This window comes from Anarhichas minor, unplaced genomic scaffold (assembly GCF_050575085.1).
Source record: "Anarhichas minor isolate MPS153535 unplaced genomic scaffold, ASM5057508v1 ptg000058l, whole genome shotgun sequence".
NCBI lineage: Eukaryota > Metazoa > Chordata > Actinopteri > Perciformes > Anarhichadidae > Anarhichas > Anarhichas minor.
Window position 1 is genome coordinate 5,102,769 of NW_027466504.1, and position 16,538 is coordinate 5,119,306.

Here is a 16,538-nt window from a genome sequence, read left to right on the forward strand (position 1 = left end):
TAAACATGAAACAGGCAAATGTGACTATTGTGGGCAAGAGGAAACAATAGAACACGTTATTGTTCAATGTCAGAAATACGAGCAAGAAAGAAGGCAGCTGATTGGAGACCTCGGCAAGATGGAGGTACGGTTTGATGTAATAGATATTCTGCAAAAGAACTCGTGAAGTGAATGCTATCAAATATTATTTCAATATCTTAGACTAACTAATATTATTAAGACAATATGAGCCTGTTGTTTTGTCTTCCTTTTTGTTTTCATTCTTTTTTCCGTTCTTTCTTTTTCTATACTGAACTATAAGTAGGCTGCTAGACATCCTGATCCACACTCCATACCAGTTGGTGGCGGTAAATGCACCAATTCATTGTTTGCCAACCGCCAATAAACCTCAAACAAGAAAGAAAGGAAGAAAGATGGCGTCTGTCAGAAACACGTATGTTAGCAGAGTGTCTTTGTTGTGTTCACAAATGTGTGTGAGCTTCATCTGTAAATTAGGGGAAAGATTAACGTGAGACAACATCCGGTTTCTTCAGACGAACATCCGGTTTTCAGAATAAGATGCCAACAAAGTATGAATTATATTCACATTAAGTATAAAACATGCTACCTGCATCTCGTGAGTTAAAGAGAAAATACACCTAATTTGTGGGTAAAGTGTCTTTATTCTTTGATCGCTGGGTAACCATCATCACCTCGGAGTTACAGCATTATATTGATGAACAGTAGAGCTGCATTCACATGCTCTGACTGTCATGAAGACAGACATTTTTGCTGAAACGTGCTGAAACATTTTATTCCTGTTGCACAGCAGTGGAACGTTTCATATAAAGTCAGCACACTGAGCACAGATAGTGCAAGAAATATGATCTACTTTGCTACTGTGTAAAGGGAATACTGCTGTTAAAAATAACCTTATTTGTTTTAAGTGTTTGCAAACCAAATGTTATTGCCCTTTTGTTCATATAGCAGTACTTTTCAAATAAAAGTAGCCAATACACTACTTTTGAATTCATTATTGAACTTTGCCATAACAATGAGATTAATCGCAAAAAATCCATGCGATTAATCTCGATTAAAAATTGTAATCGTTGCCCAGCACTACTAATAATTGCATAAAGGAGGAAAGCACTTTATTTATAGCCTATTAAGTGCTGCAGAATATATTTATTTTTTTAATTGTTTTTGTCTTTTTTGGCTGCACAACTGGGAAAAGTTTTTTTGTATATATTTTGGATATAGAATATACTGTTACTGTATATTGGCATTTTAGCTGAACGTTTTTTATTCATTAATTTAATTGTTTATTATTATTATTATTTATTTGGTGCAGAATACTGTTTTGTATTTAAACTAAGGTTTTATTATTAATCGGTTTTATTAATCAGTTCCAAGCTACACAAATGTTAATATATTTTACAAAAGTTTGCCTGTTCAACATAATATCAACTAAGTTGTTTTTCATATGACGGGGGGGGCTGGCAGTGCCTACGCCCTTGTACACACATACATATATATATATATATATATATACACACACAGAGACCAGGGACAGAGACCAGAGACCAGGGACAGAGACCAGAGACAGAGGACCAGAGGACCAGGGACAGAGGACCAGGGACGGACACCAGGGACGGACACCAGGGACAGAGACCAGGGACAGACGTCGCTTCACGTGACGCAACTGAGGAAAGGACGTATCACATCTCGTTTCCTCTCTCCTTGCGTGACGGCCCCTCCCTTCCTGTTCCACTTTAGTTTCACTTCTGCAGCTTCTTCTTCTCTGCATCTAAAGGTTAGTAAGCAACTCTTTTCACTGAGGGACTCTTGAAGGACTTTTTGGTCTTTCAGGTCCAGCAGAAAGTAGTTCAAGTGGACATCATCAATGAAGAAGAACAGAGCAACACGTCAGAAAGTCTTCAGTCCGCGTGTCGCTTCTTCATTCCTCGTGGAAGGAACCAAAGTTACATTTGAATTTAGTCTCGCAAGAAGAAGTTACAGATATACTTGATGTTTTTCTTCAGTCAGCTGAACACAAATGGATTTAAAGTGAAGTTTAGTATGTACAGTATGATGTCATCGTCCACTCTAAAGCTACCGCACATCCCTCCAAGGAATACTTTCGGTCCGGATTTCAAAGTAAAGGATCACGTGAGTTATTTGGGATTAAGGGACAGAACAGTAATTTAAGATCCTATTATTTATTATTATTAAGACTAAAGTCAGATATAATATGAAGTATTTTACTGTGTACTATTTGAATAATCTAATGTCAAAGTTCCTTCCAGAGACCAAGATTCGTTCTTTTTGTCTAACTTTAATGTGGGATTCAAAACGTACACAGTAAAAGTACTTCATATTAGTACGGACTGTAGTCTAAATAATACTGAGTCCAAATAGGCTCTTAAATTACTGTTCTGTTCCTTAATCCCAAACAACGTAAACTAAAAGACACGCGATCCTTTACTTTGAAATCCGGACCGGAAGTACTCCTTGGAGGGATGTGCGGTAGCTTTAGAGCGGACGATGACGTAATACTATACACATGAAACTCCATTTAGAGGAGCTATTGTTCTTCTGTTTATTATTATTAATATTATTGTTCTTCTGTTTAATATTATTAATATTATTGTTCTTCTGTTTAATATCATTATTATTATGAATATTATTGTTATTCTAATGTTTTATTATTATTATAATTCATATTATTTTATTGATTATGATTATTAGTATTATCATTATCGTCATTATTGATTATTATTAAGGTACTTTAACTCCTAGAGATGTAACCTGATCAATCTGCTCTTGAGACCTTTACAGTGAAAAGTGATCAAAAGATCATAAAGTTATGAATTATGAACTACGAAGGTGTTTCCGAGGCTAAAGATGCTCCAAACAGAACCAAACTGGTCTCACACTTAAAGTCCTGAATGTTTTTATCTGATGTGGTTTTAATGCTTCAGAGGTAAGTCGGCTCTATAGCGCCCCCTACTAAACTGTGGCCATGCAGCCCTCGCAGTACATTTCACATAGATGTATACAATTTGGTAAGCACATGTATCACAATGTAGACTTAAAAAAAAAGTCTCCTGGAGCCATCCTCTAAAACCCAACCGGAAGTCGGCCATTTTTAATTTTGTATCCATTTCTTGTGGGGTTTTTTTTGTTGCTATTTCCAGGTGCTGAACTTTAGTGAACTCCCCCTTGAGAATGAATCACATCAGCTTAATATTTAGTCAGAACATTCTAAAGACCTTAGTGATTAAAAGTTATCAAAAGCTTAAAGGTTTCATGAACGGTGAGGACGTGGTGTGGCGGCCATTTTACATGGTTCACCAGCAGTCATCAATCTGCTGTACCCCGACTGTACTTTGTCAAAACTGTCCCAACCTTGCCATGCTTGATGAGAGTCATGGCTTGAGCACTTCTGCATGCAAATATTAACTCAGTCACAGCGCCACCTACTGGCAACTGTTGTTATATGAGGGTTTCAGAAGTACAGAGGTCCAAACACTGAGCGGACCCTCTGAAAAACATGTGGTTTCCTTTTAAAGATATCGATTTTAAAGTGTTTGGAGAGCAGAAATGAGCTCACAATAGTTTTAAAGTCATGTCGGTAGGCATCAGTATAAATGACCTGTAAAGCAGTAAACGGTGAGATTCAGGTTACATGTCACGATAACATCACTAAACATCAGGTTACATGTGACAACACATCACTAAACATCTGCAGATGAAAGCTCAGTGTTTCATTGAAGGGTTCAACTAACAGCAAGTTGAGCCCACTTTTGTCTCTCAGCCTCTGGATTCACTGCCGGTCCTTTTCTCTGGACTCCTCACCTCTGCCAACGTGTTCTACTACTTACTGGAGGTCTGATTACTATCAGACCTCCAGGAGAAACACAGATAGTTTAGAGAGCTGCTGTTACTTTGACAGTCTGTTATGTTACAAACACTGAAGCGCATTCACAGCTTACGTTTGTTCTTCCATCTTTACGGGCTCACATTTATTATTGTATTCAGAGATAAACTCCAAACATTGGAGGTTTAAGCCGACGACACCACTGCTCCACACAGGAAATACCATCCGACTCGTTCACGCAGCAACTGATAGACGAGGAAGTGCAACGTCTTCACATGCACACGGGTGGGAGGGTATTTCTGGAACTTCTTGTTGTGAGACTGAAGTCAAAAGTCCCTTTGGTTCCTTCCAAGCCAACAGACTAAAGAGCATTGTGAACGTCATTTCTTAGAGATAACTCTGCAGCTCAAAGTGACAACATGGAAACTGTCCCATGAGTGTATTTAGTATTGAGGTGAATGAGCTGTGTGTGTTTGTCATGATGAAGAGAAATAATGTTGTGTTTGTGTGAAGGTGTGGACTCTGCTATGAATCAGTGTGAGGACAGAGAGGAGGGAGTCCCTCCCTCTAAAACCACATATGTGACCAGGAAATATCAGGGACAAGACTGTCCTGGACCTGGACCTGAACCCAGCTGTGTGTCCATGAAGAGTGACTGGTCTATGGAACAACCTGTAGCCTTCAAAGATGGATGCCACTCTGTTGATCAAAGGTGAGGATTTTAAACTGATGATGAAAACAAAGTGATGATAACTTTATTTAAATAGCACCTTTCTAAAACAAAGTGCTTCACAATAAAACATGAAAGCAAATAAGAAAGATTGAAATAAACAAACAAAATACAATCCATCAGATGTAAAAATAAGCCAAACGGTAAAAGTGAGTTTTCAGAAGAGATTTAAAGAGGATACTGAATTTGCCGGCGTTAGATTACCAGTAAGAGAGTTCCACAGCTGAGGGGCCTGGACAGCAAAAGCCCGTTAGTAAGGTGTGGTGGAAAAGCTATACAATAGTACCGAGTGAGTGCTATAATACTGAAATAAGGAAATCTGAGTAAAGAAAGTTTGTCTTTGGAGTATTTATTCTCTGTGCAGAGAAGGTTCAATCATCCCACTGAGCGCCTGTGTGCAGTCTGAGGGATGAAGAGCCTTGTGTGCAGGGTTTGTACAGCTTATAAACGACCACTGCACAAGGAGGGGGGGGGGGGGTCCTCACTAAGACATCCGTTTCTGTTCCTAACCTAAACAGTCTGTGGTTAACTGTCTGCACCCCCATTCAGTTACTTCCTCTAATGGAAGCAAAACAGACATCCCACATATGGTCCTGTTATACATTGAAGCACACACGCTAAGTAACACATATGGTCTTGTTCTTGAGTATATGCATTTTGCGGCCACATGTACAGAAGCTAAAAAGACGACTGAAACGCTCACAGCTTTTGGTCATTGTGGTAGTTGGACCAGACAGGGTCCACCTTTTCCCCAGGCTTTCAATGGTGGAGGCAAGCGACTTGTCACAACTGTCACGTGGGGGGCAAAGAGGGCAACAGGGGATGGACCCAGATGCAGGTAGACTCAGGAGCAGAAGGATATTCAACAGTTATTTTAATAAAGAATAGTCCAAAACGAAACTTACAAAGGTGAGTCCAAAAGGGAGGAACAAATAATCCAAAGAATACCAGAATGGGAAAACACAAAACAGGAGCACGAGGGATACATCCATGATAGTAGGGAACATACCGGGAAGCAGATCAGAGCAGACGAACCAACACTGAGACAGGAACACAGGGTTTAAATACACTGAGGAGGTGCAGGTGATTAGACAGGAGGATTCAATCAGGGCGGGGCAGACAATCACACAGGCAGGAAGTGAAGTGAACACGGGACACAAGAGGCAGGGAACTTCAAAATAAAACAGGAAACAAACTAAACCAAGACCGTGACATGACTGAAGTTCATAATGAACTTTGAGGATTGCCTTGACATGACGTCATTGGTGGCAGCGTGCAGTATCACAGTGAGGACAGAGGGATGGATGTCAATGAGAGATCGATAAAATCACAATATGTCATTGCACCTGGGAGCTTAACAAATCTGATTGTTGAGTCTCCAACTATTTGTAGCGCCCTGCTAATTTGTTTACATGTGTTCTTTGACATTTCAGTACATTTGCATTTGTGTTCATAGGCAGAGAAATATAGTGAACCTCTCGTGTCCTTACCATATTGGTTGGTCAGGTGTCAATGTGTTGGCAGCCAATCAGGAGAATCAGATGAGACTTTCTGGTAGCCTGCCGGGTTCTTAAAGGGGCGGGACTAACGACCGGAGAGAGCGTGAAGCGGAGAAAGAGAGAAGACGGAGGGAAAGCAGGTGAAGATAGAGAGAGATGTAGACTAGTTATAAGTTCAGAACATGTGTGTTATTGTTCTTAGTTGATCGAGTTAGAACTTTTAAGTGCCGCTGAGGTCATTGCTGCATCTGGACTTAGCTGCTAACAAGCTTCGCTAGCTGGGAGAAGAGAGCCAGCGGCGGGAAAACCCCTATGTTTAGCACCGAGTGTGTGAGTGAGTATGAGAGATAAACATACAATGATACACCATTGGAGTTCTGTTCATGATGACCCCATACATGTCCATGTCAAATGTAATGTAATTTTACTGTACAGTTTGAGGAAAGTAAAGGCAAAGTTAGCTCAAATGGCATTCATATTCATAATTTCCTCATATTTGGACTTTGATTACAGGGATTCCTTAAGTCTTAAGGAATCCCTGTAATCAAAGTCCAAATCCAAAGTCCAAAGTCCAAATCCAGTGAAAGTGTAATGTAACCTCTTAAGGCTTAAGAGGTTACATTACACTTTCACTGGATTGTTGTTCACGAGGACCCCTACTATGTGTAATTTCATGAGATTTTACTGTACAGATTTTGAGAAAATTCAAGGGAAAGTTAGCTCAAATTAAATTTTGACATATATGACAGGTTATAAAAATAAATCCTGAAGAGGCATACCTGCAAACTTATCGCTTTTCGGCGAAATTCGCCGTTTTGAATCAAAATATATCATCCACGTGAATCGTGTAGATCCGTAGAGTTTTTTTGGGGGGGGGGGTCAACTGGCCAGCCAGCGTTTCTCCGATTGGAGTGATACGAGGAGAAAAGGTGATGTCTCGATCTTCGCAATCCAAACATCTTTGATGTGACGAGTCTTGGCCAATCAGCATTAAGATGTCCACACTGTCTTCATTTCCCTCCGTTACAGTTTAAGTTACGTCATGTTCCGCTACAGTTCAGACTTGCTGGGTTAAGTTAACGTCCACTGCATGTGGAACTTTGTCGACTGTTAACGTTCGTCATTATCGCGATTTAGGAGGAAAAACATAACGTGATGAAACATGCAGCCCCCCCCGTGTTCCGCTTCAGTCCACGCGGTCACTCATTAACGTTAAACCAGAACACCGACAGATGTGGTTGCAGGTTGTTGTTTTTAAATCAAAGTACAATGAGGCGATTTCGTGGTGATAATAACTTTCATGACCACGAAAAATGAGGCCCAGATACTGATGAGATGATGAGGTCAAAGAGCTTCAGGAAGAGGAGGCTGTTTGTGTAGCGCAGCTTGATGCAGGGCTGAGATGTGAGTGGAGCTGGGCCTGGATAAAGGTGGAGGTCTAAACAGACGTGAGTACAGCTTCCTGCTGTCACAGTATTTTAAATACATTAATAAGGCAGGGTATGCTGAATGCAGCCTCTGCTCCAAGGAGATAAAGTACAGCAACAAGGGCTCACATGTCCTCTCATCACACTGCCAGACAGAAGTGCACTGTAAAAGGTGTTCACTGTAATGACCACAGCCACATGTTGTTTTTCTACAACATCCATATTTTTCTGTGCTGTTTTTCTTTTTCAGGGTCCAGCAGCAGAGACCAGACTGTCCCGAGGCCAGCTGTCTGTCCTTCAAGAGCAACCAGTCAAAGCAACATTTAATTGACTTTAAAGGACAACCTCCATGTGCTGATCAGATGTAAGCTGTAACTGACAGTAAGAGTCGGGTTATGCTAAAAAATAACTTTATACGACATCTGAAATCTAAAGTTTTTCGATTTGTTGAGAAAAGCCGTCAGTCATAGAAAGAGGGAGACGTGATGTTGTTTGAATATATATGGAGATAACTTCTCACATGTTCAGACAGTCTCTCCTGAAGACATTCATAGTGTCGACCGCAGCTGTTCACATAAAAAGTGGCGTTAAGGGAATAGTACATGAAGAGAGCTGAGAGACAAGTTCAAACTCCTCCTACTTTCTCATCTGTGATGACTCATGTTTGAACTGAGACATTTTACTGGTTTAGTCTCATTCTTTCATACTGGGAGCTGCCCAGTACAAACTCTGACACTGAGACGCTCCACTGAAGCAGCTGGAGGTTCTGGGTGCCTTGCTCCAGTGCACTTCAGCAGTGTACAGTGAGGGAGGGAGAGCTACATGGAGGGCTTGGGGAGAGCTGTTGGGACTAAACCAAACTGACTGAAGAAAACAGTGAGCTGAAAGACTGAGCTGTTGATTCTCAGTGGGATCAGCAGGACTAGTAAACCTTTACCACTACAGGGACTCATCTGATCCACATCCAGATATCACTTCATGGACCTTTACCTTGTGTTGGTCTCTGTGTGGACAGACACAATGTGAGCTAATTCTTCATGATTCCTCCACAGAGAGGACCAGGAGAGCTCAGAGGTTCCCAGAGGTCAGTCTGCCCAGCAGCATCAAACACACCTGGACTCCATATTTATGGTCTGTACATGTACAACTACTTTCACATCTATTCTGTTCACAATCATCTCCATGCTGCACTTTGTAGACCAGTGGCTTGTCAGTCTGGCCAACATGGATCTGATGTTTGGTTCCATGGTTTTAGTTTGTGTCATTCACAGAATATTCTGTTCCAGCTGCTGGAGGAGAACATCGTCACTTTTGTGAAGAACGAGCTGAAGAAGATCCAGAAGGGACTGAGTTCAGATTACCCAGAATGCTTAGAGAGTCAGAGGCAGGATGAGGAGGTGCTGGACGGTGAGGATGAAGAGCAGAGGAGGAGCAGCAGAGAGGCATTTGTGAAGATCACACTGCACTTCCTGAGGAGAATGAAGCAGGAGGAGCTGGCTGACTGTCTGCAGAGCAGTAAGAGGATTTCTCTAAAGATTTAACATGCTGGATAAATGGGACGTTTACTAATGTCTCAAGAGATGGACCAGAATATATTCAGATATGTTGATATATTTGTCTAATAATTTATTCATTGATGTTCTTTGTTTTTATTCAGGAAGTCATTCAGGACTTATTGTTCCATTTGGTCAGCGTGAACTCAAATCTAACCTGAAGAAGAAGTTCCAGTGTGTGTTTGAGGGGATCGCTAAAGCAGGAAACCCAACCCTTCTGAATCAGATCTACACAGAGCTCTACATCACAGAGGGAGGGACTGCAGAGGTCAATGATGAACATGAGGTCAGACAGATTGAAACAGCATCCAGGAAATCACACAGACCAGAAACAACCATCAGACAAGAAGACATCTTTAAAGCCTCACCTGGAAGAGAGGAACCAATCAGAACAGTGATGACAAAGGGAGTGGCTGGCATTGGGAAAACAGTCTTAACCCAGAAGTTCACTCTGGACTGGGCTGAAGACAAAGCCAACCAGGACATACAGTTCACATTTCCATTCACTTTCAGAGAGCTGAATGTGCTGAAAGAGAAACAGTACAGCTTGGTGGAACTTGTTCATCACTTCTTCACTGAAACCAAAAAAGCAGGAATCTGCAGGTTTGAAGAGTTCCTGGTTCTGTTCATCTTTGACGGTCTGGATGAGTGTCGACTTCCTCTGGACTTTCACAACAATGAGATCCTGACTGATGTTACAGAGTCCACCTCAGTGGATGTACTGCTGACAAACCTCATCAGGGGGAAACTGCTTCCCTCTGCTCGCCTCTGGATAACCACACGACCTGCAGCAGCCAATCAGATCCCTCCTGAGTGTGTTGGCATGGTGACAGAGGTCAGAGGGTTCACTGACCCACAGAAGGAGGAGTACTTCAGGAAAAGATTCAGAGATGAGGAGCGGGCCAGCAGGATCATCTCCCACATCAAGAACTCACGAAGCCTCCACATCATGTGCCACATCCCAGTCTTCTGCTGGATCACTGCTACAGTTCTGGAGGACGTGTTGAAGACCAGAGAGGGAGGAGAGCTGCCCAAGACCCTGACTGAGATGTACATCCACTTCCTGGTGGTTCAGTCCAAACTGAAGAAGGTCAAGTATGATGGAGGAGCTGAGACAGATCCGCACTGGAGTCCAGAGAGCAGGAAGATGACTGAGTCTCTGGGAGAACTGGCTTTTGATCAGCTGCAGAAAGGCAACCTGATCTTCTATGAATCCGACCTGACAGAGTGTGGCATCGATATCAGAGCAGCCTCAGTGTACTCAGGAGTGTTCACACAGATATTTAGAGAGGAGAGAGGACTGTACCAGGACAAGGTGTTCTGCTTCGTCCATCTGAGTGTTCAGGAGTTTATGGCTGCTCTTCATGTCCATCTGACCTTCATCAACTCTGGAGTGAATCTGCTGTCTGAAGTCTCTAGAGACAAACCTGAACTAACACATATCTACCAGAGTGCTGTGGACAAGGCCTTACAGAGTCCAAATGGACACCTGGACTTGTTCCTCCGCTTCCTCCTGGGTCTTTCACTGGAGACCAATCAGACTCTCCTACAAGGTCTGCTGACACAGACAGGAAGTAGCTCACAGACCAATCAGAGAACAGTCCAGTACATCAAGGAAAAGATCAGTGAGAACGTGTCTCCAGAGAAAAGCATCAATCTGTTCCACTGTCTGAATGAACTGAATGATGGTTCTCTAGTGGAGGAGATCCAACAGTCCCTGAGTTCAGGAAGTCTCTCCACAGATGAACTGTCTCCTGCTCAGTGGTCAGCTCTGGTCTTCATCTTACTGTCATCAGAAAAAGATCTGGACGTGTTTGACCTGAAGAAATACTCTGCTTCAGAGGAGGCTCTTCTGAGGCTGCTGCCAGTAGTCAAAGCCTCCAACAAAGCTCTGTAAGTACAAAGAGAGTTAGATTTATAGATCATAACTTAAATATTCTATTTTTTCTACTTATTGTTTATTTTTTCTTCATCATTGTCTCTTCAGACTGAGTAGCTGTACCCTCTCAGAGAGAAGCTGTGAAGCTCTGTCCTCAGTTCTCAGCTCCCAGTCCTCTAGTCTGAGAGAGCTGGACCTGAGTAACAACGACCTGCAGGATTCAGGATTGAAGCTGCTTTCTGCTGGACTAGAGAGTCCATACTGTGAACTGGAAACTCTCAGGTGACCCTGTGAATTACTTTTCTTGGACTAAGTACTAAGATTAAAGTTTACACACAAACAGATTGGTGATGACAGTAATAAACAAAAACCTTCCAGCCCTCACAGTTCCCTCTGATCATGTGACTTGTGTGTTGTTTTGTGTGTTTGTAGACTGTCAGGCTGTTTGATCACAGAGGAAGGCTGTGCTTCTCTGGCCTCAGCTCTGAGCTCCAACCCCTCCCATCTGAAAGAGCTGGACCTGAGCTACAATCATCCAGGAGACTCAGGAATGAAGCTGCTGTCTGCTGGACTGAAGGATCCACACTGGAGACTGGAAACTCTCTGGTATGAAAAGGCCTGCTGCAGCCACAGACAATCACTCTGATAGAGGAGGTAGAGCTGGAGACTTTTTCTCTCTTACACTGTCAGCCTGGTTAATATGACCCTGACACACCAAGCTGACCTCAAACTACCAGAGACTTATCAAACTGTTTGTGTCCCACATCAGACCATCAATACAGACAGAAGTAGTCAGGGAACAGTAGCCAGGATGAGCCAAAACAGGGAGGGAAGGTGATGAAACTGTTGCTTTTCTGGAGCGTTGTCTTGTTTCAACATTAGAAAATAGGACAGTGGTGTATCCTGACACGTCGACGGGTATCATGGTAGATTGACATGCGTCAATGTCAGTGTTTCCCCTAGGTTTACAGCTTTGGGGGGTGGGTTAATGACAGCAGTCAATATAACAACTGAACAATTATTTGAACTGTACATTGAACTAAACATCGGAACATTTCTTTTTATGACAATTATCCACAAAGTGTGCAGTACTTGGGCTCTTTTCTGTACTTGGACCCGGAGCAGGAGAGCTACTCCGGCTGCTATTCGCAGGAGAGCGAGTGTTGCCATCTTCACCACCCTGGGAGCGCAGATATTGTTGTCTGCTTTTCAGGTTGTTGAAGCGACATATTTTCCGACGCTCGCTCTCTGTCCGCTGGTGGAAGTGTGCTCACCTGTGTGTGCGTGCAAGTGTCTGTGTGTGTGTGCGCGCATCGGGACGGAACTCCGCTGTGTGCGATAGAGCAGAGGAGAATTGTAGACGCGCGACCATTTAGAGACAGAAATGATATGCCGTCGTGTAAATAAGATAAATAACAAGGCTATTTAGTTTGTTTAATAAATGAATAAGGTATAGACGTGTTCTATAGGAAAGGTAACCTTAAATGACTTCTGTTGTGATCTGGCGCTATAGAGAAAATAAAATTAAACAAAATGAACTTGACCTTCAGGGGGGGGGGGGCACCCCCCTAATATAATGGTAGGGGAAACACTGAACGTCGTCACGCTGCAGGTTTGTGGGCTCATATCAAACAATAGATGATGTTTTGATGCTCGTGTGTGTTGCCCTTTAGTCCAGACATTATTGTGAAAAGACAAACAGACAGAAACAATCTGAACCGTCTTGATAAATCATCACAATAGGAATGTTTTGCTGTTTTAAAGGAGTTTAGCTTTACCTGGTTTTGGTTTGTTTTGCACTGAGAGCCAGTTTCCTGGATGATAAGAGTCGACTTGTTAAAACTACAGGTGACAGTCGGCCACAGACGCTCAGTGAAGAACCAACAGCTGATTGTGGACATGGTGTGTCAGAGCCCAAAGAGGTTTATTTAGGACTGGACCAAAGTTATAGGGGGACACAGGCAGTGCTCTGTGGCTGCAGACAGACTTGAACTGTAATGTTTTCACCCCCAGATTACAGATATTAGAAACCAGTGTTGACTGTTGCTGGGAGACGGGATGTGAACAGCTTTGTACATCCAACCATCCACCCGACCTCCTCCATCAGAGTGTTTGTGGTGTTGTAGTGATTTCAGGCTACTTCCTCCTTTACTTCTGAGAGACAACAGTCATTATTACACAAACACAATAGGTCACTTGTCAGGACCAAAACATCCAACAATCAATACTTCTATATTGACAACGGATCAGCTGACTCTGTGTAATGGTGAAGAGTCGTGTGGTTGTGATGAACCCACAGAGAATTATCTCCATCTCTGCAGCTTTACAGAGTTTTTTTTAGCCTAGCAAGGAGACAGATATTTCCATCATGAGACCTGTGGAGACCAAAAACAGAGCTAAAAGAGAGAGAATATTGGACTTCCATTCATCAGGTGACACAAACACAAAGAGTCCTGATGAATCATCATGTTGATGTGTAACTGCTGGATCTGGAAGCAGCTGGTTGATATCATGTTAGAAACAACTACTTTATAAGCTGATAATATGTCACATGTTGTGTTTACAGCTTGTTTTCACTGAACCACAAGTGGACAAAGAAATCAATTGATGCAGGTTTAAACATTTGATTTACTGACTGACTGGTAGAGGAAACTGAGTCAATATAATACTGATAATAATATATCATGAATAAGTGAACATAATGAGCTGTCATCATGGGCCAATCAGAAGAAGCTCCACTGAAGTAAAAGAGTATGAGCTGATTAATAATAAGTGCTCCATGTGAACATGAATAACAAAGCTCTGTGTGTGAGAGCGATGTAATGTCCATGTTTCATGCTGCTCTGACCCCCCTCCTCCTTTCAGGGTGGAGCCTGCTGGAGTCCGATGGTTCAGACCAGGTCTGAGGAAGTGTAAGTGTGCTTTGAGTTTGATTCATGAAAACAAAGCATCTTCAAACTGTGACATCACTCATTCACATCTCTGATGTCATCATCAAACAGATGATAGATTAATAACTGCAGCTGTATTGTGTCTTGTTCTCTCCATCAGATTCCTGTGAACTCACACTCGACATAAACACAGTACACAGAAAACTCAAACTGTCTGACAACAACAGGAAGGTGACACATGTGGAGGAGGATCAGTCATATCCTGATCATCCAGACAGGTTTGACTACCGGACTCAGCTGCTGTGTAGAACTGGTCTGACTGGTCGCTGTTACTGGGAGGTTGAGTGGAGGGGAAGAGTTTCTATATCAGTGAGTTACAGAGGAATCAGAAGGAGAGGAGACAGTAGAGACTGTCGGTTTGGATGGAATGATCAGTCCTGGAGACTGGATTGTTCTGATGATGGTTACTGTGTCTGTCACAATAAGACAGCAACACTCATCACCGCCTCCTCCTTCTCCTCCTCCTCTGGTAGAGTAGCAGTGTATGTGGACTGTCCTGCTGGCTCTCTGTCCTTCTACAGAGTCTCCTCTGACACACTGATCCACATCCACACCTTCAACACCACATTCACTGAACCTCTTTATCCTGGGTTTGGGTTCTGGTCTGGTTCCTCAGTGTCTCTGTGTTCTCTGTAGGAGGGAGAGTCTCCTCCTGCTAGAGAAACTTTCTCTCTGCTCACCAGATAGTTCAGTGTGTACAGGATCACACACAGCTGATGTTAGTTCGTACCAACCTGATCTCTCAGTGGTTGTAAATGCAGTTGGAGCAGGTGAGGGGTACCTGAGCTGGTCTGGACTCTGTGGGGTTGAGAGCTCTCTGGGGCTTGTGGTGTTGCAGATGGATGTCTGAAAGAGCTGAGCGAGGTCCATGTAATGACCTGAAATGATCTGTTGTCTGAGAGAAGCTGTGAAACATGTTTGACTTTGTGTATAAAACTGAACTTTGTTGTCTTGAAAGATTTGTTCGTGTAAAGAAAAACCTACGAAACGTCTTTCTGGATCAAATTTAGCATCTGTAGAAAAACAATCACAACTTGTAAAGAGTTGTTTTGATTTGAACAAACTAAATTCATTATTTACTTTGATCATTGTGTAACAAATGAACAAACTTTGATAAGTGACCTTGAAATAAAAATAAATCAACATATGGACCAGAAGGTTAAAGATGCTCCAAGTAAAAATGTAGAAATAGGAGAAGACAACAAAGAAATCAGGACGGTTACGCAGCGAGGTTGTACACCTTTTCATTGGCGTTACTATACTAAAGATAGTGTCACATTGGTCTGACGTCAAACAGGTAAAAAATGCAATAATCTGCAGCTTTTCAAACTGAACTAAATTAATCTCGTGTAACGTTTTAATTTCACTTCATCCTCCCTCCAAAGTTTTCCTCCAGTGGTCACAGGGAGTAACTGTAGCACTCTCAACACTGTTCATATTGTAGCGACCCTTGGTAAGGAAAGCTACGAGACGTTATCTTATTTGTGGTGTTTTATTAGCGGACAGTACACAGGCTACTGTGGGCCGCAGCCTACGCCAAACAACAGTCAATACCGTTAAAACGTTCACTAACAAGGTTAACCATCTGCTCCCAGCAACTCTCAACAAGCTAGCAGCACAAACAACAACATCCCCCCTCACTCTCTCTGCCAATCCCAGGTATGCTCCTGTGTGCTACCCACCCCCATAGGTAGCTCGGGTGATTGACAGGATTTACAGCTTCGCAGGCATGAGGCCTTCACTGACCTCAGTAAATGCAACAACCAACTTATCGATAACACAATAACACACTTATAACATAACTCAGTCCGTTACAATATTAATACACACAACAGCATACTAGAGTTTTCTGTGAATCCTTTCCTGTCTGTGTTGAGAGTGTAGCAGCAGAATGCAACACATTTCAGTCCTATAAACACCAGAGAAGAAGACCCCCACATATCCTCGCTCACTGGTTGTTGGTTTGTTTGCTATGTTCCTGTTAATATATCTTGTGTGCATGTACGATTTACCTTTCGCTTGTTGGATTTTCAGTTCTTATTTTTTGGACTCACCTGCTTTCTAAGTTTTGTTTTGGCTATTTCTTTATTGAAATCACTGATTATCATCCTTCTGTGTCTATTTACATTTGGATTCTTCCCCAGTTTTCTTTTGACGGTATGAACCAACTCAAATATGGACCCAGCAGATTGATCATTTAAAGAGGAGCTACAGGAACTGAGTTATTCCTTCCTCTGATTGTATGGGGAGTGGAGGAGAGCTCCTAGTAAGGAGATTAAGGAGGCTTCTTTGAAGGTTTGCACATAGGGAGGCATCGTCAATGCCATGACTGGGGAGTTATTTAACTGATTGGGCTTAAAGCTTTCTAAACACCCCTGATTCCCAGCATGTCTCCTGTCAGCTATCCTCCAGCCCATTAGGCCTCAGCCTGCAGCGACCACCTGTGTTAGAAACGCATAAAAATGTAGCAAATAAAAGTTGTATCTGATGTACTTTTAACTGAGCTCTGTGACTTTTCAACAGTAAATGTCAACATTTACTCTAAAATGGTAGTTGATTTTTTTGTATATAGCAGCTGCTGAGAGAGTTTACTATATGATCAGTATTTAGTACATTGTGTGTAGGATTATGGTGTTGTTC

General features: G+C 42.4%; 2 protein-coding genes across 6 annotated transcripts in view; one reads left to right on the forward strand and one right to left on the reverse strand.

Annotated features, from left to right (window-relative positions):
• LOC142932588 (NLR family CARD domain-containing protein 3-like) overlaps positions 1-16,538 on the reverse strand; it is a 216,297-nt gene that overhangs the window by 30,334 nt on the left and 169,425 nt on the right. The gene's annotated exons all lie outside the window — the stretch shown is intronic.
• Positions 1,567-16,397, forward strand: LOC142932590 (protein NLRC3-like). Of its 5 annotated transcripts, none has more exons than XM_076076516.1 (10): positions 1,567-1,792; positions 4,373-4,571; positions 7,766-7,879; positions 8,568-8,646; positions 8,787-9,030; positions 9,173-10,961; positions 11,056-11,229; positions 11,380-11,553; positions 13,813-13,859; positions 13,999-16,397. In XM_076076516.1, the coding sequence occupies exons 2-10, from the start codon at positions 4,387-4,389 to the stop codon at positions 14,532-14,534; spliced, it is 3,342 nt and encodes a 1,113-aa protein (XP_075932631.1). In that variant the 5' UTR covers positions 1,567-1,792; positions 4,373-4,386; the 3' UTR covers positions 14,535-16,397. The 5 variants fall into 5 exon arrangements, with proteins under 5 accessions (XP_075932631.1, XP_075932632.1, XP_075932629.1 ...); XM_076076514.1 differs by lacking the exon at positions 1,567-1,792 and adding an exon at positions 1,846-2,056; XM_076076515.1 differs by lacking the exon at positions 1,567-1,792 and adding an exon at positions 1,847-2,056 and having other exon boundaries at positions 8,802-9,030.